This window comes from Solanum dulcamara, chromosome 6 (genome assembly GCF_947179165.1).
Source record: "Solanum dulcamara chromosome 6, daSolDulc1.2, whole genome shotgun sequence".
Taxonomy (NCBI): Eukaryota; Viridiplantae; Streptophyta; class Magnoliopsida; order Solanales; family Solanaceae; genus Solanum; species Solanum dulcamara.
Window position 1 is genome coordinate 70,248,214 of NC_077242.1, and position 22,487 is coordinate 70,270,700.

General features: G+C 34.9%; 1 protein-coding gene across 1 annotated transcript; it reads right to left on the minus strand.

Annotated features, from left to right (window-relative positions):
* Positions 1-834: 834 nt before the first annotated feature.
* On the minus strand, positions 835-4,798 carry LOC129892959 (uncharacterized). Its single transcript, XM_055968463.1, has 4 exons — positions 3,836-4,798; positions 3,393-3,456; positions 3,085-3,152; positions 835-1,041 (listed from the first exon to the last, which is right to left on the minus strand). Exons 1-4 carry the CDS (start codon positions 4,796-4,798, stop codon positions 835-837), a joined length of 1,302 nt encoding a protein of 433 aa, XP_055824438.1.
* Between the last annotated feature and the right edge of the window lie 17,689 nt (positions 4,799-22,487).

Below are 22,487 nucleotides of genomic sequence, written 5' to 3' on the forward strand. Positions count from 1 at the left end.
CATCTATTTGACTAACTAAACTTAGAATATACACCTCCGATCTGCCACATACATGACATAGCAAGTGGTCTCAAACTCGTGTAGGAGCATGAGTCTCTTAATAAAAAGCGAGAGAAATGTTGAAAAACACCCCTAAACTTGAAGAGAATTTAGGGATGTATTTCACTCATGTTGCAAGATGGGAGGTATTTTTAAAGCTATCAATAATTTGGGGATAAAATTAATAATTAGCGCCGATTTTACAGATATTTTCAATACTTCTCTCTTCAATAAATGGTTACTCACCATTCATTTTATTGCACTAAAATCGTTAAACTATTTTAATAATTAAAAAATAATAAAAATACTCAACTTATTTAAGTATCACAAAAATCACTAAACAATTTTCTTGAACCAAAAAAATGACACTACTTTATCTAAAAATCACAAAATTCATCAGGAGGAAATAAAAGACATTTTACTAAGATACTCAAGAAAAGATGAAGCACTTCTTTATTACGTACAAATAATTATTTAGTGACTTGTTGTGATTTTAAGTAAAGTTGAATGATTATTTTCTTGTACAAAGCCCTTTTGAAGAAAGCTATCCTGGAACAAATAGATTGTTTTATATTTTAGGAATAAGCACAAATAATTATTTATCTTTTATTTTAATCTTAGTAAAAAAAAAGGAATTAAACTTCTTGAATTTAAATATTCAAATGGACTTTCTTCCTGTTGAAATCTAAAAAGAAATATATATATGAAAAAACGAAGTTGAGTGATTTCTTTATTACAAAAAAATAATTTAACAATTATAGTACAGTAAATAAAATTAACTGACCATTTATGAAATTAACGCGATCCATCAGCGGGTGGTAATGAAGGAGAGAAGGCCAAGAAGATGAGGAAAACAAAGAGTATAGCTGGAACAAAGAGAAGCAAAAGTGGTGGTGGTGGAAGAGGAGGTAGAACCAATGGCAATACCAAGAGACATAGCGTTAGAATCACCATGAAAGCTATAACACAAATACGCCTAATATTCTTCGCCATCAACTTCTTCTGATTTTGATGATTTGACAGATAAATATACGTCTAATGTTCTTCAATATGAACTTCTTCTTGAATTAAAATCTTCTTTTCGATATACTCTTCATATCGATCCACATGTACAACAAACCTTAAATCATCTACGTACATCGATCATTATCTTTTTTGTAACACAAATTATGTAGACATAATATGTATCGATGAAAGTGTAACATCGCAGTTCAACTAGTGATATTGGCCGTTTTGAACTTAAAATGTGTCACACGATTCTTGAAGTGATCACTATCTCTTTGTTTTTCTCATGTGAAATTTGTCTAGCTTAAGTAGGAGTTGAACGAAAGGTGGAATGGAGTGATGATGACAAAGATGAATACATATAGAGTGTGTATAAGCGGGGGGGGGGGGGGGGGGGGTAGAGGCTGATGCAGCCTTATAATTTCGAATTTATTTGAATTTAATATTTTTAATGTCGTGAAGTATAAATTTACATATAAAAATTTATTAAAATGGTAATAATATTTTTGTCCCAATTTGTATAACTCACTTTTCTTTTTAGTTAATTCCAAAAAGAACGAGACATTTTTATATTTAGTAAAATTTAACTTTAAAATGTCTATTTTATCTTTAAATCTTAATGAAATGATTTATATCCACACAAACAGCTAAGACTTATTTTAGATAATAAATTTCAATTTTTTTCATTCTTTTTTAAATTTTGCGTCAAGAAAACTAAATCATATAAATTGAGAAGAAAGAAAATAATAAATTTGAACCAATGTTTTAAAAAATGTAGTAATTTTAGTGTTAAAGATCTTAAATATTGAATATATAATGAGTTTAAATCTTGAATTTGCATGATGAAAGTGATGGGAGGTCATCATCAAGTTAAGGTCACCTCAAATACAGGCACTATATGAATGTTCAGGTGTTAGATTCATTGTACAATGATTTAAAAATGTATTATTACTGTTTTCAAGAATCATTGTATCATTAGAATTCACAACTTGGCTTTGTTATATGTGTATTTTTTTAGGAAGTAGCAGCCCTAGTTGGGCATATATGTTTTTTTTTTTCTAATATTAGATTCTTTTATCATTATCTATTTCAATATATTTTTTTTAATCTGCTTAAAAAAAGAATATATATTTTTTATTTGGCAATTTTTTTAATTTTTGAATATTGCAAATTTAAAATTATAAAATTAAAGGATATTATGATACATTGCATATATTTTTAATTAATAATCATAATATTAAAAATCTTTTTTACTTTTTTTTAAAATTTTTATCCTACAGTCAAACTAAGACAAATAAATTGAAAAGAAATGATTGAATTATTAAGTCTAGTGAGTCTAGTCCAAAGGGCCCATAGCTTGTTATCAGATATATTTTGACTTGTGCATGTTTGCTACTAATTATCACATATTTTACTTTTACTATATTGTTATATAATACTATTAGGGGTTGTTGGGTAGCTGATTTGGAGATGAGTTATATAGATATTACATTCAATGTCATGTTTGATAATTGTTTAAGAGGTAAATTATTTATGTGTAAAATTAATATGATGTTTGATTTGCAATTTAGAAACTCACATAACTAATAAAAGTTTAAGTTATGATGAAATCTATGTATAATTAATTATATGCAGGATAGAAGGTGGAACAAATAATACATAATAACTAAACGCTTCATATCTAATTTCGACATAAAATAATACATAAATTTCTTCATAACCAATCTATGTATTACTAATATACTTGCATAACTGTAATCAACTACCAGACCACCCAGCCTTATTGTCTTCATGCATTATATAATCTCAATAGGTTTAGGATGATCAAATTCACTCACTGCGCAATTGATTCTTGTTACTGTAGTGTCAATTTGAAGTAAGCTAATCATTTTCAGATTATGGTGTCATCTCTTTTTTATCTTGTAACTATGGTGAAATTATAATTACAATTAGAAATAAAATAAAATAAAAATATCTTCAGCTTGAGGCACGAATATCTTTTTTTAAAGAAAATTTACGTTTTTTGAAACAAATCTTTACCAGTTCAGCAGTAATCTTCTTGCTTCCAAGAAACAACAGTCCAACAACACTGTATAACTCAATAAATTCTAGACAAAAATTGAGTCCAAGGCTCCACCAAGAAAACAACACCTTTCTTCAACTAAATAAAATTCTTGTTTCTACTCATATTATGCTCTATATTACCCAATATAATGTAAGACCATCACTATTTATAGGTAAAGTATATGTCCGTACAGTGGCGGATCCAGAAAATTTATGAAGGGGGTTCAAAAAAAAAATAAACACGCTAATCATATTCATAAATAAACGGGTCGGGTCAAATATACCTGTTTTGCAAGAAGCAGGGTCTTTCTCCATTTTTTTCAGTTTCTTTTGAATTCTCTTTAGCTCCTGAAAGTGCAAATGGAGAGCAAACATAAACTTTTACTTTAAAAAGACTTAAAATAAACACCATCTCAAAATAAAAGTACTCTTCCTCCACAAAAAAAATGACAAAAAATGGCTTCAAAACAATACAAAAATACCCTGAACAATATAAATTATTATATCTTGATATGTATTACAAAACATAGTGATAATTACACCACCTTGAAGGGGGATTAAGAAACCAAACATACGAATAAGCCTATCAAAATATTGTTTTACAATTAAAATTCAACCACATACACTACTATTACAATTGTATTCTACGAGGTTTCATATCTTGAAATGTCTTAATAATAGCATCATTAGAAATACTTTCAAATACATCTTTTTCTAAATAAGGCACCAAACAACCACTAAAAAAATCATCACTCATTTGGCTCCGCAAGTCATTCTTAATAAACTTCATTGTCAAAAAAGCTCTTTCAACGGAGGCAGTGACAACTGGTAGAAGTAGAGCAAGTTTCACTAAACGAAATACCAAAGGATAAGTAAAATGTTTTTTTGTCTGAACTAATCTTTTGGAAAGATCACAAAGCCTATTTGTATTGGAGAACCTTTCATCAACATCACGAACATCAACAATATAACTTGCAAGTTGATTCTTAAGAGCACTCATATTAGATTCATCAAAGTCATCTAGATATAATTTCGCCATTCTCATTACTTTTTTTATGTCAAAACTTAAAAATGAGTTAATTGGATTCAAGCAAGCAATTCCATGGAGCAAATCGATTGTCACCTCATCAAAACGATTATTAAGTTCTTGAATTTGCCAATCAATAATATTGCAAAACACTTCAACACGATAATGATGTGAGATTGTATAGTTAACAAGCTTTCGTCGTGATCTTAAAGAGCTAATATATGGCTCCTCAAAGTTAGGTATCAAAACATCATGTTGGATACAAAATGTAGATACCTTAGCAATAAGAGAGTCCCATTCATCATCTCTTAAAACTTGCAACCTTCTCTTTGCTACTTCAATAAGTAACATGACATTTGCAATATCTTGCTCCTTTTTTTGTAAGCATTTATTAAGCTCATTTGTAATTCCTAAGACATCCCTCATCAAATGCAATATGAAACCAACCTCATATGTTCGGCAAGCTTCGAGATGTCCCATTGCCTTAGCTCTTTCATCCAAATTTCGTGCATCAAGAGAAAGTGATTCAAGAACATCAAGAATAGAGCCAAACATAATAATAAAATTATTAAAGGATTTATAATGAGATACCCAACGAGTGTCACAAGCTCTTGAAAGACCAAGTTGTTGATTCAAGCCCCTACCGGTTGTAAGTTCATCCATATCTAATGTCTCTTTAATTTTTTTTTTTGAGAATCACGTAATTCATCCATACGTTTTAAAGATGATCCCAATACATTTAAAATATTTGAGACCAATACTACAAGTTTTCCCACTTCAACACACTTTTTAGAGACCCCAACAAGAGTTAGTTGAAGTTGATGAGCAAAACAATGGATGGAATGAGCCGATCTACTTTGTTGCCTAATCAACATTTTAAGGCCATTGATATCACCTTGCATATTGCTTGCCCCATTATAACATTGTCCACGCACACTTGATGGACTCAAAGAATGTTGAGCAAGTAAATTAACAATTGCCTCCTTTAGAGATGAATCACTAGTATCTTAAACATGTACAATGTCAATAAGTCGCTCCATCACAAATCTCTTTTTATCAATATATCAAAATACAATAGCCATTTTCTCCTTGCGTGACACATCAAAGGATTCATCAACGAGCAAGGCAAAGTAATCACCATTTAATTCATCAAGAATAACTTTAACGGTCTCTATTTTACATGCACTCACAATATCTTTTTGAATCTTTGGAGAAGTCATTTGATCATTTTGAGGAGCATGTTCTAGTACATATTCACAAATTTTATCACATTTGTTTGCATACCATGAGAGAATTTCAAGAAAGTTTCCCTTACTAAGTGATGATTTAGATTCATCATGACCTCAAAATGCAAATTCCTAAGTTATGAGAAGTCTTACTACATCAACCGAAGCACTTAAGCGAATTCAATATCCATACTTGAGTTGATTAGATTACCTCTCAAATGAAAATTAAATAGACTTCCGTTGTCATAATAAATTTTGACATTTCTTTTTTGATTGATTATGTATGCTATTTGGTTGACCAATATGTTTGTCAAGACTACTCTTTTTATTCCAACTCTTAAAATCAACACTTGAAAATACTTCACCTCCTCCTTGATGAATGTTATGGTCTTTAAATAGATAACAATACAAATAATAGACTGCATCTTTACTAACACTATACTCCAACCAATCGTGATATATATCATCAAACCATTCATGATTAAAATGACGTATTGATCCAGAAATATTTGTTTGAGGATACTCATGCACCGCTAAACAAGGTTGGCAAGAACCATTCAAAAGATATGCTCTTTTAATCATATCACGATGATTTGGATGATGGTTCAATATTGAGATTGTTTCACCGGGATCAAACTTTAAAGAACCTAAATCAAATTCTTGAGAAGAATGTAATGATACTTTCGAATGATTAGCATTTTCTTCTTGGTTAGATTGACTATGACTTTGAGAGGCTAAACTTGATTTTGAACTTTGGTGAAATACTTATTCATTGAAGCTTGAGACTGAATCGTAAAGACTAAGAGCACATAAATAAGACAATAAATACCATTATACCAAAGCCAAAGCCATATAGATTTTTAAAAAAAATTTCTAAAAATTTTAAGAACAAATAAAATGAAAAAGAACTAAGAACTTACTCTTACAGTTACAGGCAGTGGCTGAGAGAGAGAAACGGACAACAGCAGCAGCAGCGACGGGCAACGGCGGTCTAGCGGAGAATGGACAGCAGCAGGTAGTCCTTTGGCTTATGCTCAAGGGGTTCAATGTTAAATATATACACATAAATTAAAAAAATTATCTTATATATACAGTGTAATTTTTTAACAAAGAGAGTTCGGATGAACCCCCTAAACAACACGTGGGTCCGCCCCTGTGTCCGTATATTGAATAGGAAAAAAATAGGATAATAATGAGGATAAAAAATGAAAAAATTATGGCGTAGAATTTACCTGAGTTACAAGTCACAATTAAGTAAAATAATGGACATATAAGAATTATGAGGGAAATTATAGACACATTCTACCATTTAACTCATGTGAGTAATGAAACATAAAATGTGACTCATGTATTAGGAGTAATCCAGCTAGCAAATGAGCTTAAGTAATGCAGCCAATGAGGGCACACCTTCAATCTTTGCTTCATATTTTGCTACAAATTTGATGTTCCTTTAAATTTAGTGCAAACCAATCAATCTACTACACTAAATTTTACTCCAAAAATGAATATTTTTCTTTTACTCTTCTCTTTTTTAATATTATATTTTTTTTTATTTCATAAAATAAATTTTTCTTCCTTTTTTACATAATCATCCTGCATAATTCATATTATTTTCTTATATAATTTTTTAATATAAAATTATTTTACACCCTAAACTTTTAAATAATATAAATTTTAAACAAATATTATGTATTATACATATTAATAGATAATTCAAATAAAAGTAATATCATTGATGAAATATAATTAAATAAATATTACATCACAGTAAAATTTTGAGTCAGGTGAAAGCTAGGGTGATCATGTGAATAATGGGAGGTCAAACCTCTAATTTGATTAGATAGGCTTATAGCCAGGACGATACAGAGCATTTACGACTTCGCGGAATCGCTTTCAAACGAGTAAAACTCTCGAAATCGAGATTGGCGTTAATGGTATATTTTAATATGTCTTTGAAAGGGTGTGTGTTGTAAAATGGGGGCTTGGAGCACAAAGTTCGAGATCACTGTTTCCGAATATGCTACCAAAGCAGGGCAGTCGCGACTTAAGTCGTGAAAAACCATAGAAATGGTCTTTTTCTGCAAAATGAGTTTCTAAAACTTCAAGAGGCGACCTAGATAAAGATTTTACTCCCTAAATTCATACTTTGATTCTTAAAACTTAGAAAATATGGTTGGTAATCATTGGAGAGAGTTTGAACTGAAAATTAACGGTGAAAAATAGCCCTAGGGTGAGATTAGAATCACGGGTTTGGCTTAGGATGTGAATTGTATTATATTTCATGATATTTAGGACATTGTGTTCATCCTTTATATGTATTTACTGTTTTGTAGACCAAGAATGAGAAGAAACAACCCGAAAAGAGAAGGCTCTTTCATTGTAAGGTTGTTGAAGCTTGAAATTGAGGTAGGTGATGTTCTAGTTTCTCGTATGTGTTTTATATACTTGTTAAGTTGCTTCATAATATGCATGTGTGTATGAATAGGGAAACATGCTAGATTATGTGTGAAATGATTATTTGTTGGCCTGTTTTGTGATGAACCTGTTCTTGGTGATATAAATACTGTAAATACCGAATGCATTTATGATTGCTGTATGCTTGGATCGGGTGTCACATTCTGATGTATAATTAGATCGGGTGTCATATTACGATACAACATAATTAGATTAGGTGTCACATTCCGACACATAATTAGACCGGGTGTCACTTCCGACATAAAGTTGATTATTTGTAGGTCCCTTGAGAAGACCCTTGTGTGAAGTTATAACATGTGGAAGGTATTGAGTTGTGATGTTTCTGAATATGGTTGAACTTGAGATTAGTTGACTTATTCTGTATATGTATATGCCTATTGTGTTGAATTTACTTGTCTATGATCCGCTTACTAGCTAACCGCGTGATCCTACAATACACCATTGTTTTGTGTACTGATACTACTCGTGCTCTCCCTTTTATTGAGTATAGGGCATATTCAGCCGGCTGCGGAGAGACCTCGGTTAGAAGATTAAAAGCTTGTTCGAAGTCCAAGGGTGAGCTATTATGTCATGCTGCCATGGAATTTCTCATTAGTCTGAGTCCTTCTTTCGGGACTCAGATGTTCAGACTTTGTTTAGTATTTTAACTTCTTTTGGAAGTATTCCCCTTTTTCTTGCATTGACATTTATTAGAGTTTTGGGATGGATGACTTTCAATTCCTAGGATGTATTTACTTACGCATATTTTGGGTTGATAAGTAGGCGTTTTCTGATTTTATGGGAAATCAACATTTATTCTTGATTTAAATCTTTTTTCGCATCTTTAAGATTTTGTATACTTGCGATTGTTGTTGTTGGGCTGTTTAGAATGATTCTCCCATCGGAGAGTTAGAATGGGTGCCAGTCATGGCGGGTCAGGATCACGGCGTGACAGTTTAATTGGTGTAGTATGATCACGTTTAACCTCAATTATCATGTTGTGTCATTATATCATGTAGGAGTTCTTTTCTCCAAAAACATGATGGCCATGTAATAATTGCAAAAACTCAAATGCGCATTCAACATCTTTTCGGCATGATTCTTTTTTTGTCGTGAAATATTTTTTCTTTTGGGAACGTGGCTCACGAATATAATTAACCTATATCTAAAAAAATTATATATGGAAATTAATTTATTAAAATCCATAAATTAATTTAATTTAAAATTAATATCATAAAGATATTACATAAAAAATAATTACGAATACTAGGGACTTAATTTATAGTCTTACAATTTATAATATGTTAAATTAAGAGTGTTATATGTGATATATGTTAAATTAAGAGTGTTAATGTGATAATAATAATACTAAAATATTTAAAAAGTGATTTGAAATTTATGAATAGTACTGTTGCATCAAACTTGGCGTGATACTATTCATACTTCAAATTTGGTGCCAAAAAAGGCAAAGTTGGAGTGCGTTGCTTGAAATTTTGCTTGGTTGGAGATGGGTTGTGTCTCTTTATTTTCCATAATTGTTGATCGGGTTATTTTCGTAAACTTTTGTATTCAAACTCTTTACTTAATAACACTCACATAAATGAATGATAAAATATATTTATAATCATAAGATTCAAATTTTAAAAATCTGATGTAATGACCCTAAATGTCATTATCGAAAATTCTTGGAAAACTCCTCCCGTTAGTTGCTCCAGTCATGTTTGATCAATATTTGAGATAAAAAATTTAAATCAGATTAAAAAGTGGAGATTCTTAGAAGTTTGAGAGTACTTTTGGAAGCTTCAAGTTGTTAAAAGTGAATTTTGAAGTCACCTGAATTACCGATCTCAAAATAAAATTCCGTCAATTTCATCAGCTTTAGTAAACTTCTTACCCTTTCTTTTGTCTTTCAGGTATACCATTCAGTGGGGGTTGAAGAGTTTATAATAAATTTGAGGAGGATCATAACCTAGTTCTCTAGCATGATAGCTCATTGTAAGTAATCTTTTTGTCCTTCCTCTGATTTTCTTTTCTCCATATTCCAATTTTCTCTTCTCAGCGATGCCAAAATGTACAAACCCTGTTGTTACTAGATATCTTCGAAATGACCTCTAGGCTGGGTTACACTTTCTCATTTTCTAAGATCTGGTTCCTGACTCTCCTTTTTTACTGGTGCATATATTTCTTTTTGCTGGCTGACATATGATATGTTAGTTAGAACTCGTACAACTATTTTTCTTCTAGCTAGGTCACAAACTTTTTTGTATATATAATAGCTATATCACATTGTGACTCCTTCCTTGACTCTCATAGTAATGGTTGTGAATATTGTTGATTCTCCTTGTTCTTATTCTGATTGCCGGTATTGATGTTTCTCTATGTTTAATATTTTTCTTACTCTTGTTGGTAACTGATTAAAGCTATTGCATTATTGTTTTTTTATCTGATTTATACCCAAATTAGCTATGTAGTTTGCTAGTTGGTTTCCTTCTTTATAAATGTGATTAATATAAACATGTAATATCTCCATTAGTTCCTGAATATCTTCAATCCTCTCAATTAAACTCCATGGAATTTTCCAAGTTCTGTGAATTACATCCTTTTGACTAAAGAATTAGTCTCTAAAATAATACGGTTGAGACTTCGAGACTTGCAAAACCTTAATGCTTCCCCTACTGCTATTATCTCTGCATCCATATTAGTCGTGATTCCTGTGCTTCTTGCTTCTGCAAATCTGAAATCTACCCTTTTATCTCTGATGCGAAAATCATAGGAACTCTCTCTAGAATTGCCTTTGCTAGCTCTATCTATATTGCAATTAATCTATCCTTCTTCTGGTAGGATCCACTTTACTATTCTAAAGTAAATATTAGGCATGTATCCTTGTAATAGATCAAACATCATATTCCAATGAAATATGTCATTTTTTCAGGCAAGGATATTTGTTTCTGATTAATTGATGTATTGTTAATTGACATTGATGGTATATCTTATTGAAAGAAACATCCTTGTCATGTCTTCTAGAATTTATTCTTTTTCATAGCTTCCAAACAATAATAGCAGCGATGGCACTCATACCTTATTGTAGTTAAGGATTGGCATCATACTTCCGCCAAGATGTGATCACTTGGTGTAATTGTAATCTATTTATGCTGAAACCTGCACAAGAAACAAACTGCTTCCATAGCCTTTGGGCTATAGGAGCTGTTAGAAAAGGTGATTCATGGTTTTCATATTCCCCTCAACACAAAAATAACATTTGGAGACAATGTGCATTCTCATCCTCTATAGATAGTCATCTGTAACAATTCTTCTTTTCCAGAAACTCCATAGGAAAAAAGATATCTTAAAAGGTATCTCTTTTATCCAGATGTGATTCATTCAATCTATCTTGTCTCTCTTCTTTCTTAACATATGGTAGGCAGATTTAATAGTGAAGGCACCATTAGAACTTCCCATCCACCAAGATCTATCATTGGGATCTTTTACAATTGGTTTAATGGTATCCCTGATGTGAGTCACCATCTCTTGTGAAACCTGCTCGTGAAGTTTTGCCACCCTTCAATCTCTTTTATCAATATAGTCTTTCACTTCATCATCCTCTACCACTATATTATCTTCTTTTGTAAAACATAGTGCTCCTTACTTAGTTCAGTTATCAAACCAAAAGTTTGAGTTACCTTCCTTTACTTGCCACCATATTTCATGTTCTACTTCCTCCCTAATGGCTAACATCTTTTTCCACACATGAGAAGAATTCAAACACCTTACGATGGTGAGATGTAATTTCTTGCAATATTTGTTGTCCAGTACCAACTCCACAATTCAGATGTGAAGGACCTGAAGTTCCACCATAAATTAGAAAAAATAGCTTTGTTGACATCAAAAAAAGATCTAAAACTCAATCCTCCTTCTTTCCTAGGGAAGCATATATCATTCCAAGTAACCTAATGTTTTCCTTTAATCACACCAGAATTATCCCAAAAGAATTTAGCAAAGATCTGATGAATTTTTTCAAAAATATTTTTTGGGGGATTCATATTAGACAAGAGGTAAATAGGTAAAGACTGCAACACATTACTAATAAGAACATATTTACCTCCAAAGAAAAGAAACTTGTTCTGCCACGTTAATAATCTTCTAGCCATCTTTCTTATCAGATCTTCAAAGTAGCTCTTATTCTTCCTCCTATAAAATACTGGACAACCAAGATAAGTGAAAGAAAAGTTTTCTTGTCTTATACCAATTAGTATTCTCAATCTTATACCCACTATCAAAGGAGTTTTGTTATGAAGGAAGAAGGAAATTTTTTCCTTATTTGTTCTTGTGTAAACTATTAAGACCTCTAAAAAGCACCTTTGTAGCAATAATGAATAGAGTAGGGGGGAGGCTATCACGCTCCGAGAGGGTATTCTAGGCTTGGACGGCAATCAGAGACCATTACTGGCTCCAAGTGAATCATTCAATATGGTCACTCATTGAATCACTCAGTGGAAGACTCAATTTTAGGGTAAAAGGACCCAAGTGGGAAACTCAAATCTCATCATTAATAGATAAATAATAGGTTTAAAATACTCAAAGTATAATACAACTCAACATCATAAACTCAATAAAAAAAGTATGTTTAAAAATAGACTCTGAAAGGACCATTCTATCTCAACTTTGACTCTATCTATGAAGCCTGTATCAACTATCCAGAATATGCCGAGACAAGTCCACGGCTACCTCAAAAGAACTACTCAAATCAACGAATAAAATAAAAATAATTCCTCTAAAAGTAAGGATGTCTCACCACTATCGGAAAAAGGGAATAGATATTCAACATAGTGCCTATTGATGATCTTTAACACCTGTATCTACATCACCGTTGAAAATTTTCAAAAAACAATGAACTATGAGGGAACAAGTTCGCGTCGTGCACTTGTTCCCCCACAGGCTAAATTTGTTTGCCGAGATTATTTTAAAGAGGGGCTTTTCAGTTTTTTTCCACTCCTCCTATAATTAACCCATGGCTAATATAGATTGTTTTCGACCTTAAAAGAGTTTTTAAAAATTCTTAAGTTCATTCAACGCATTCTAACTAGAGACCGAGGGCTAAGGAGTGGAGAAAAGACTAGGGTTCAAAAGCTTCAAGCAGTTTCTTGTTAGATTGATTGTCTTTTCTTCATCCCAGGTATGTAAGTCTAAACTAAAGAATGAACTTTGTTCTTCCATGTGTCCCATGATTGTGATAGGTTGATTTGTGAATGAATTGAGTCTCAATGATTGTGTTTTTTGAGAATTTCCTTAAAGTTAACATATTTTTACATGATATTCCGTAATTGATGTTTTTCTACGAACTTGTTTCTTGAAAAAATGATTTTAAGCTATTTATTTTATAAACCTCATAATATTTTAACTAATATTGGATGTATATGCCTAAGAATTGAGTCTAGAGCCTTGAACTTGTGAATGGATGATTTTGATTGGATGTGAACATTATGATAGTCTTAATGAAACTTGATAGTTCTTTATATATTCATAATTGGACCCAAATGAATGGTCTCAACTAAATGTTATCATAAATGATTGTCAAAAACTACTCTTAAATAAATGATTGAGAATGATTGGATAATTGATAGGTTGAAAGGATTGATTGGATAAAACTGATGAACTGATAAGAGTCCATATGAGACTTATTGATTGATTTGATTGAGATTGATTGTCTTATGAGCATTGAGTCTTGGGAGGAGTATTAATCAACAAATTAGTTAAGAGTATAATTACCACTTGAATCCAATGAACTATGTAGCCAACATAGGATGGAGGGTAAACCTCTTAAGTCCCAAAATGTTAAACTTTGATAAATTATGTATCCAATGATAGTGATTCGTCCCTTAACCTAGCAAAGTACTGGATGAGTGTGGAAATGACACCGCTTCGTTGTACATCACTGACTCATAGGTGATGATTGTCGATTAGAAAAACTCTAAATTAGGATATGATCTTGCTTGATATAATAGTTTGATTGAGATTATGGGTGATTGAGTCGATTTTGAAAAGCTTCGCTATAGTATAAATTTGCATATCCTTTGACTTGAGTCCTTTGAGTTGATTGATGAGATTGAGGTAAGTGTAGTTGATTATTTCTCCTTCCCGTTATTTTACATACTTGTACATTTCATATAATGATGCCTTTTGGCCTGCATTATTTCATGATGCAGATACATGAGCTAGAGATCATCAATAAGTGCTTCGTTGAAGATCTACTTCTTTCCTGAGAGTGGTGAGACCTCCTTGTTGTCACGACCCAACTCCGTAGGTCGTGACTGGTGCCCGAGTTGGGCACCCATACGTACTCTTAGCCCCACTTAGCATGTTAGCAGAATAAATAAAAGTAGAAATAAAAAAAAGGTTGCTAGAGAGCATACGGAAGCAAATGTAGCACACGAAGGCTGATAAGGCCGTCACGGAACATAAAAGTCCAAAACATATATAGAACCTACAACACAAATCTACGGACCTCTACAGAGCATAGCCTGATCATATGATGGGACAGGCCCCATCATACCCTTGACCAACATGTACAAATATGCAATATAAAAGTTAGTACCAAAATAGAGCTCTGGACAAATGAGCACTGCCAAGCAATAGGGTGTATATACTATACGAGTGGATCAGCAAACCGAGCGTCTATACCGGCGGACATGTAATGTAGCCCCCGAGGAAAGAGGGTCAGTATGGAAAATGTACCGAGTATGTAAAGTATGGACTGTAATAGGTAAAGCTGTTACTAGAACAGAAGGTGCAAAAATGAGCAAAATATCCATAACATCAAAATGCTTTTCATAACCACATATAATATATGCAGAAAAATATATGCCATATCTGGCTCCATTATGGGACTCGGTGAACAAATCGTGGTCACCGCCCCATCACCGACACCACAACATATCATTACTTCAGAGTAAAAAATATCTTCGTAATAAATTATATCATATCAGATGGTCATATCAGATCATATAATAGCATATGTGTACATGGCACATCATAACTCCATAAATCAATCCCATGTACAGGGCGTACCTGCCCCCTCACGTTGGGGAATGATGAACGATGCAGAGAAGTATGAACGATAACAAAACCTGACCCGAGATCGGTGAAGGAAGCATTGAGGCATCCATGAGTGGAATAGTGAGAAACTAAATGCACTTTAAATCATTTTTGAGACTCGATAGAGTTAACAAAATGAGCTATTATTCAAAAATCAAGACAAGAGTCGTATCAAGTACCTTTTGAATATCACTATGACTTATATCCAAATAGAACTTTTGGAATCATATACACGTATCTAGGCACGATAAAATATCCTTTCGAAAATCAAGAAGTTGGCCATCCTAGTGGCTCTACGAATAGGAACTTTCTTGGAATCATATAAAAGTCATATACTTGTTTCATAAAACCATACCAAAAAAGAAGATTAGCTTTATAAACTTATGTCAAAACATGCCAAGAGAAAGAAAGGTTAGCTTTACATACTTATACCAAAGACATGCCAAAAGAAGGAATGGTTAGCTTTACATACCTCTTACGGATTACTCCTAATACGTTCGCCTCGTCGTCTCTTGAACCTATTTAACATGAAAGTAATACTAAGATTAATAACATTTCACTTTCCAATTTCCAACTTTACATCCACGTATCTATAGGAATCATTTCCTTATCCATTTCCCTTAACTAGCTTATTACTAGCTCTGAAGTTACCAAATATTGGGCAGCATCTCCCCTATAACTTCAAGATCTCCGAGATTTCAACTCAGCTAAAATATCAACAACAATACCAACAATAACAACCAGAAGCATATATATAAATAAATTACTTCAACATTACCCAATACAACTCCAAAAAACTAGCTCTGAAATACGATACCAAAATAGAGTTTTTAACCTTTATTTCATAAAATCTTTTACCATACGAAATGGAGGGTCATGTGGATGAAACCAGCATAACCCACACCCATTTTTGAGTACTTTTCATCCCTGCAAAATGTAATTAAACCACCGCCAACCTGCACCACCATAACAACAACACACTACTTGACTTTGATTTACCTACTACAACTTCAATTTAGTTTGTTTCTAATGTCAAGCATCCTTATACACTTTTTCCATTTCCAAACTCATTAAAGACATGTAATATATCTCATAAAATCATCATAAACTCCAGTTCAAAAGGAAAAACTTTACCTTTCCCGAAACTCACCAAAACTTGTCGGAACTCGCCTCAGAATTTCCTTTAGCACAACAGAAACTTTGGGGCTGTTTGTTAACGTTTTGGGGCTTCTACAAACCATAAATTTATATTACTAACACCTTCATACCTTCCTAGTATACCCCATATAATTAATTCACAGAACGGAATCGGAGAACTTGCCTTTTTCTCCTCCTAAAACTGTAGCTCTTTCTTCTCTCTAGCTTAAGTTTCTCTTCTCTTCTTTTTGTCTAGAACTTTCTTGTAGATAAGATGACTTATAGGATAAAGATGAACTTAAAGTCATAAACTATATATATATATATATATATATATATATATATATATATATATATATATATATATGTATATATAGGCCACTTTAGGAGGACACATGTCATCCCCTAAGTGGTGACACATGTCAAGCCCTAAGTGGTGACACGTGTCAAGCCCTCATTGGGCCAACACATACCTTCCTCTAATTATGGGCTGCCACATGGCATGTGGGGTCTACCACCCTTGCTCCAGCTGCTTCCATATGGCACTCTCTTATGCTGCCATGTGGCACTCTCTCATGCTGCCACATGGCACTCTCTTTTCCCCCTCGTGGATTGGTAATCTTGTCTTACTTTACGAACCTATGTAATCCTTGCTACGTAAGCTTGGTATGTACTTAAGTAGATTAAGTATGTAAGATTTACAAGTTGGTAGCTTATGTAAATAAGTCGAGTCCTACGACTCATTATTCAGTATCCAACTTTTTTTGGATTCTTATAACTCTATTTCCAATCTTCTCTACTATAGGGTATCACATTCTCCCTTCCTTAGAGTTGTTTGGTAGCGTTATAGATTATCCGGCTCACATGGTGACTTCTAAAAAGCTTAAGAACCTTTCAAGAAACTTAAGAAGTGTAAGAAGCTTAAAATTCTTTCAAGAAACTCAAAAATTTCTCAAGGTACAAAAGTCTTTCAAGATACAAAAGTACGAGGTATAACATTCTTCCCCCCTTTAAAACATTAGTCCTCGAATGTTAACTCGTCTTATAGGGTTTTACGAGGATTTTGGGAGTTCTCTATAACCGTTGTCTTTCAATCTTTTTAGGAGTTTAGACTACCTTTGGATATAGGGAACAAGTACGAATATCTCTTCTCTACCTCTTTGTAACATATCCAAAATATTATAACTGTATTGTCCTTATTGAACTCTTATTCCTTTTACCACGTACTTACTAACTTGGCCCTATATGTAACACATACATATTTATAGGTTGCATAACTATCACGCCCCGGGAGGGTACCCTAGACGTGACCGGCACTCGAAAGCCATTTCTAGCCTTCAAACGAACCACCTGATTCAGTCACACTATCATTCAATCACATTATAGGGGCCGAAGGCCAAACACTATCAACTCAACAAAACAAATATAATAAGACTTCTCAAAAGTAGCAGTCCAACCTTCCCACACTCTAGTCTATGAAGCCTCTATCAAAGTCTAGAAGGTGTCGATGACAAGCCCATGGCTACCAAAAATCAAAATAAAGGAAACGACAACAAAACTATACAAGAAAGCTCAACATCCTCCGAAAACTAGGAGGACTCACCAACTAGCTGGGAGTGTATATGGATCTTCAATGGAGCGCCGGTTGATGATCTCTAGTACCTATCTCAGCATCATGAAACGATGCAGTCCAAATGGCATCAGTACATAAAATGTACGAGTATGTAAAATGGTCGGATGAAACAAACATCAAGAAAACATCAATATCAACTTAGGATCTCAACTCATATATATATATACATAACAACTCACTCAAGTGTCCTAAGTCTAATAAGAAATAGTTTAGATGGGACCAATCACAAGCCACTCAACTCAATGACTCGGAGTACTATCAAGACCTAAATGAGAGTTTCTCTTATCCGACAACCATCACCTATGAGCCAGTGATAGTACAATAATCAGACATTGTTGCCACGTCCGTCCATACCTTGCCAGGGCATGAACGCCTTCCTAATCATGGATACCATCGATTAGTCAAGTACTATTATTTCAGGATAATAAAATGGGAAATATCCGACTTTAATGGTTCGATCCCACGGGAAGCATCCAACTTTAACGGTTCCATCCCTACCTACGTTGGCGGCGTAGTTTCTGGGGTTTGAGTATGGACTATACTCTTACCTGCTTTGGTGCTCGATACTCTTCCCATGACTCTATGCTCATAAGACTCCCTCCAATCATCTCAAACAAGCCCTCACGGCTAGTTTCATGTGGAACATTGCCAACTCATCAACTCTATTCTCATTTCAACTCAATTAAGCCATAATGGCAAGTCCTATTTAGGACCTCATCCACTCTTCAATTCTATCCTCTAATCAACTCAATCAAGCCTCATTTAGATAAGCAATTATAATCTCTCCTTAGGACTCATCACAACTCTAAGGCTTTAACTCAACAATTCAAGTAGAATAGCACATTCAAGAAAATTGATTTATGCAACACAATCACATGGTTAAAGAGATCAACAAAACATAATAACAAGTCATCTCCATCAACTCCTACTAACATAAAGATTTTAGGAACTTCTTAGCTTAACAACATCAACACCAATAAAGTCAAATTAATAGGAGACAAAACTCATTCAAACATAAATCATACTAAGAAACTCCATTCTCATGGACCGCTAACCTCAAAGCACGAGTAGGGCACATGGGTGGACTCAACCCATGTTTTGGATAGCCTTACATACCTTAGTGGAGACTTGAAGAAAACCTCGTGGTTGGGTCTTCAATGGAGAACTCGAATCTTGAAGCTCTTGGAAGCAATTCCTTGTTAGAAATGGAGAAGAAGAAGAATAAGAGAGAGAGAGAGGCTCCTAAGGCTTTTAGAGAGAGAGTGGGGGCTGAAAATTATGTTCCCAAATGTTCAAGGATGATACATATATAATATGGGACGAATTCCCAAATTTCCCCTCCTCAAAAGTTCTAAAAAATAGGCTAAAACGCTCCTGGCGCGATAGTGGCGCATCGCGCCATTGCAGCGCCAGGCCGATTACGCCTAAAAACCTGCACAACTTTTAGTAGCGCGCCGCGCCAAGGACCAAACTACTAAGGCATGTTCTTGGCGCGATAGTGGTGCGTCGTGCCCTTACAACGCCACGGCCAAGTTTTCTAGGTTCTGGAAAATAGGCTTGAAAAACCCTGCTACCCAATAGTGGCACGTCGCGCTAGGGACCAAACTACTGAGGCATGTTCCTGTCGCGATAGTGGCGCATCGCGCCTTTGCGGCGCCAAGGCCATATTCCCAGCAGTTGTAACCCAGGTCTAAAATTCCCGTCGAGCTAGTTCGTCTTAGGATCGTCATATCTTTTGACCCCGAACTCCAAAAATTACATTCTTGGTGGCATTGGAAAGAAGACTCGACGACCTTTAATTTAATAGGTCGTAGGCTACCCAGATTGTCGTCCTTCAAAAGATAGGATCGTTAGAAGTCAACCCCTTATGCGAACTCCTCCTCAAACTTAGCCACGACAAATCTTTTAGATTTGATTTGGTCCTTGGGGTCCTTTGTGACCCCACATCAACTCTAACACTTCTCAATTTCTCAAGGACTCGTCTTGACTCATGCAAATGCTCCACAATACTTGAGTTCAACCCTACCCGAAAACAAGAAGGGTCCGAATCTTAGGGAAAATTTTTGAGAGGTGTTACATTATCTCCCCCTTGGGATCATTCATCCTCGAATGACGAGTGACCAAGAAGGGACTCGGGGTACAAATCACAATCAGAATTCAGTCAATCAACCAATCAATTTCTCAAACAAATCACCAATCAAACTTATAATGTGCAAACAAATTCAAGTCAAGGAAATGGACATTACCTTCAACATTCTCGTTGGTAGGCACGAATAGATGTGGATATTTAGATTTCATATCTTCCTCTGCTTCCCACGTGGCTTCCTCAACGAACTGGTTTCTCCACAGGAGTTTAACTGAGGCGATCTCTTTGTTCCTCAACTTGCGAATTTGGCGATCAAGAATTTGGGCCGGAACCTCTTCATAGGATAAACTATCCTTAACTCCAATACTATCAATGAGGACTACCAATGAGGGATCGCCTAAGCACTTCTTCAACATCAAAACGTGGAATACCGGATGAATAGAGGCTAGATCTGAAGGTAACTCTAACTTATAAGCAACACTCCCAATCCGCCTCAAAATCTGGTAAGGACCAATATATCGAGGACTAAGCTTCCCCTTCTTTCCAAACCTCATGACGCCTTTCATGGGTGACACTTTCAAGTATACCCAATCACCCACCTCAAACTCCAAGTCTCTCCTCCTCACATCGGTGTAAGAATTTTGGCGGCTTTGGGCTGTCTTTAGCCTATCTTGAATAACTCTCACCTTCTCTATGGCTTGTGAACAAAATCAGGCTCAATCAACTCGACTTCACCAACCTCAAACTACCCAATAGGTGATCTACACCTCATCCCATACAAAGCTTCATAAGGAGCCATTTGAATGCTTGTATGATAGCTGTTATTATAGGCAAACTCTATGAGAGGTAAGTGATCATCCCAATTTCCTTTGAAGTCAAGCACACATGCCCTCAACATATCCTCCAACGTCTGAATGGTGCATTCCGCTTGGCCATCCATCTAGGGATTAAAGGTCGTACTAAGGTTCACCTTTGAACCCAGTCCCTTCTGAAAAGATCTCCAAAATTGAGAAGTGAATTAAGCTCCTCTGTCCGAGATGATGTACAAGGGGACTCCATGCAATCTGACTATCTCTTGAATGTATAACTTTGCATAATCTTGTGCGGTGTCAGTAGTCTTAACTGCCAAGAAGTGAGCTAATTTCGTCATTCTATCCACAATCACCCAGATCAAATCATGTTGCTTCCGGGACTTCGACAACCCTGTAACAAAGTCCATGTTGATCATCTCCCACTTCCATTCCGGAATCTCTATGTTTTGGGCTAAACCACATGGCCTTTGATGCTCAACCTTCACCTGTTGGCAATTTGTGCACTTGGAAACAAATTCCGCAATGTCTCTCTTCATCCCACTCCACCAATAGATTTCCTTCAAGTCATAGTACATTTTTGTAAAGCCCGGATGAATAAAGTATTTGGAACTATGAGATTCGGCCATAATCCTCTCTCGAACATCATCGACATCAGGTACACACAACCTATTTTGGTACTTCAACACACCATCTCCCCCTTTGGTAAAAAACATTACCCCTTGTTTGTGAACAACTCCCTTCAATTTGAGAAGGATGGTATCTTGGTCTTACTTCTCCTTTACCTCTACCACAAGTGAGGATGTAGACTCATCTTGAATAGTAACTCCACCTTCATTGTTCTCTTCAAGATGGACTCCCAATTGGGCTAATCTATATACTTCCTTCGCCAATTCTCTCCCCCCCTCCTCCACCTGGGCAGTGCTACCTATAGACAACTTTCTAAGAGCATCGGCAACCACATTAGCTTTACCTGGGTGGTAAACGATGCTCATATCATAGTCTTTAAGTAGCTCGAGCCATCTCCTCTGCCTCAGATTGAGTTCCTTCTGGCTGAAGACGTATTATAAGCTCTTGTGATCGGTGAATACATCAACATATACTCCATACAAGTAGTGGCACCAAATTTTAAGCGCAAATACCACAACTGCCATCTCAAGGTCATGAGTTGGGTAATTCCTCTCATGAACCTTAAGCTGTCTTGAAGCATAGGCTATCACCTTCCCCCTTTGTATCAACACACAACCCAAACCAATTCTGGATGCATCACAGTAGACCCACAAAGCCCTCTGTTCCATCGGGCAAAGTTAGAACAAGAGCAGTGGTTAGCTTGGTCTTTAATTTCTGGAAACTCTCCTCACAAGCATTGGACCATTGGAACTTAGCGTTCTTCTAGGTCAGCTTGGTCAATGGTGATGATATGGATGAGAATCCCTTTACAAACCTTTGGTAGTAGCCAGCCAAACCCAAGAAGCTCCTTATCTCTGTCGGGGATGTGGGTCCGGGCCAATTCTTCACAGCTTCAATCTTCTGAGCGTCAACCTGAATACCATCTCCAGATATAATGTATCCTAGAAAAGCCACTGATGCAAGCCAAAATTCACATTTAGAGAACTTTGCATACAATACCTGGTGTTTCAAAGTTTGCAAGACGACTCTAAGATGATGGGCATGCTCCTCCTCATTCTTGGAGTAGACTAAGATATCATCTATGAATACAATCACAAACATATCAAGATATGGTTTGAATACTCGGTTCATGAGATCCATAAAAGCTGTAGGGGCATTAGTCAACCCAAAGGACATGACCAAAAATTCAAAGTGGCCATAACGAGTCCGAAAAGTGGTCTTCGGAATATCACACTCCCTCACCTTCAACTAATGGTAGTCGGATCTCAGGTCTATCTTTGAGAAA

Bases quoted from the DNA above. Each gene is read 5' to 3' on its own strand.
- LOC129892959 (XM_055968463.1), bottom strand. From the start codon at position 4,798: ATGGATGAACTTACAACCGGTAGGGGCTTGAATCAACAACTTGGTCTT. The intron at 3,153-3,392 runs GTATATTTGACC...ATTTTTGTCTAG, and splicing joins CCCTGCTTCTTGCAAAACAG to AATTTATTGAGTTATACAGT. The intron at 1,042-3,084 runs GTAAAGATTTGT...CATCAAAATCAG, and splicing joins AGAAGATTACTGCTGAACTG to AAGAAGTTGATGGCGAAGAA.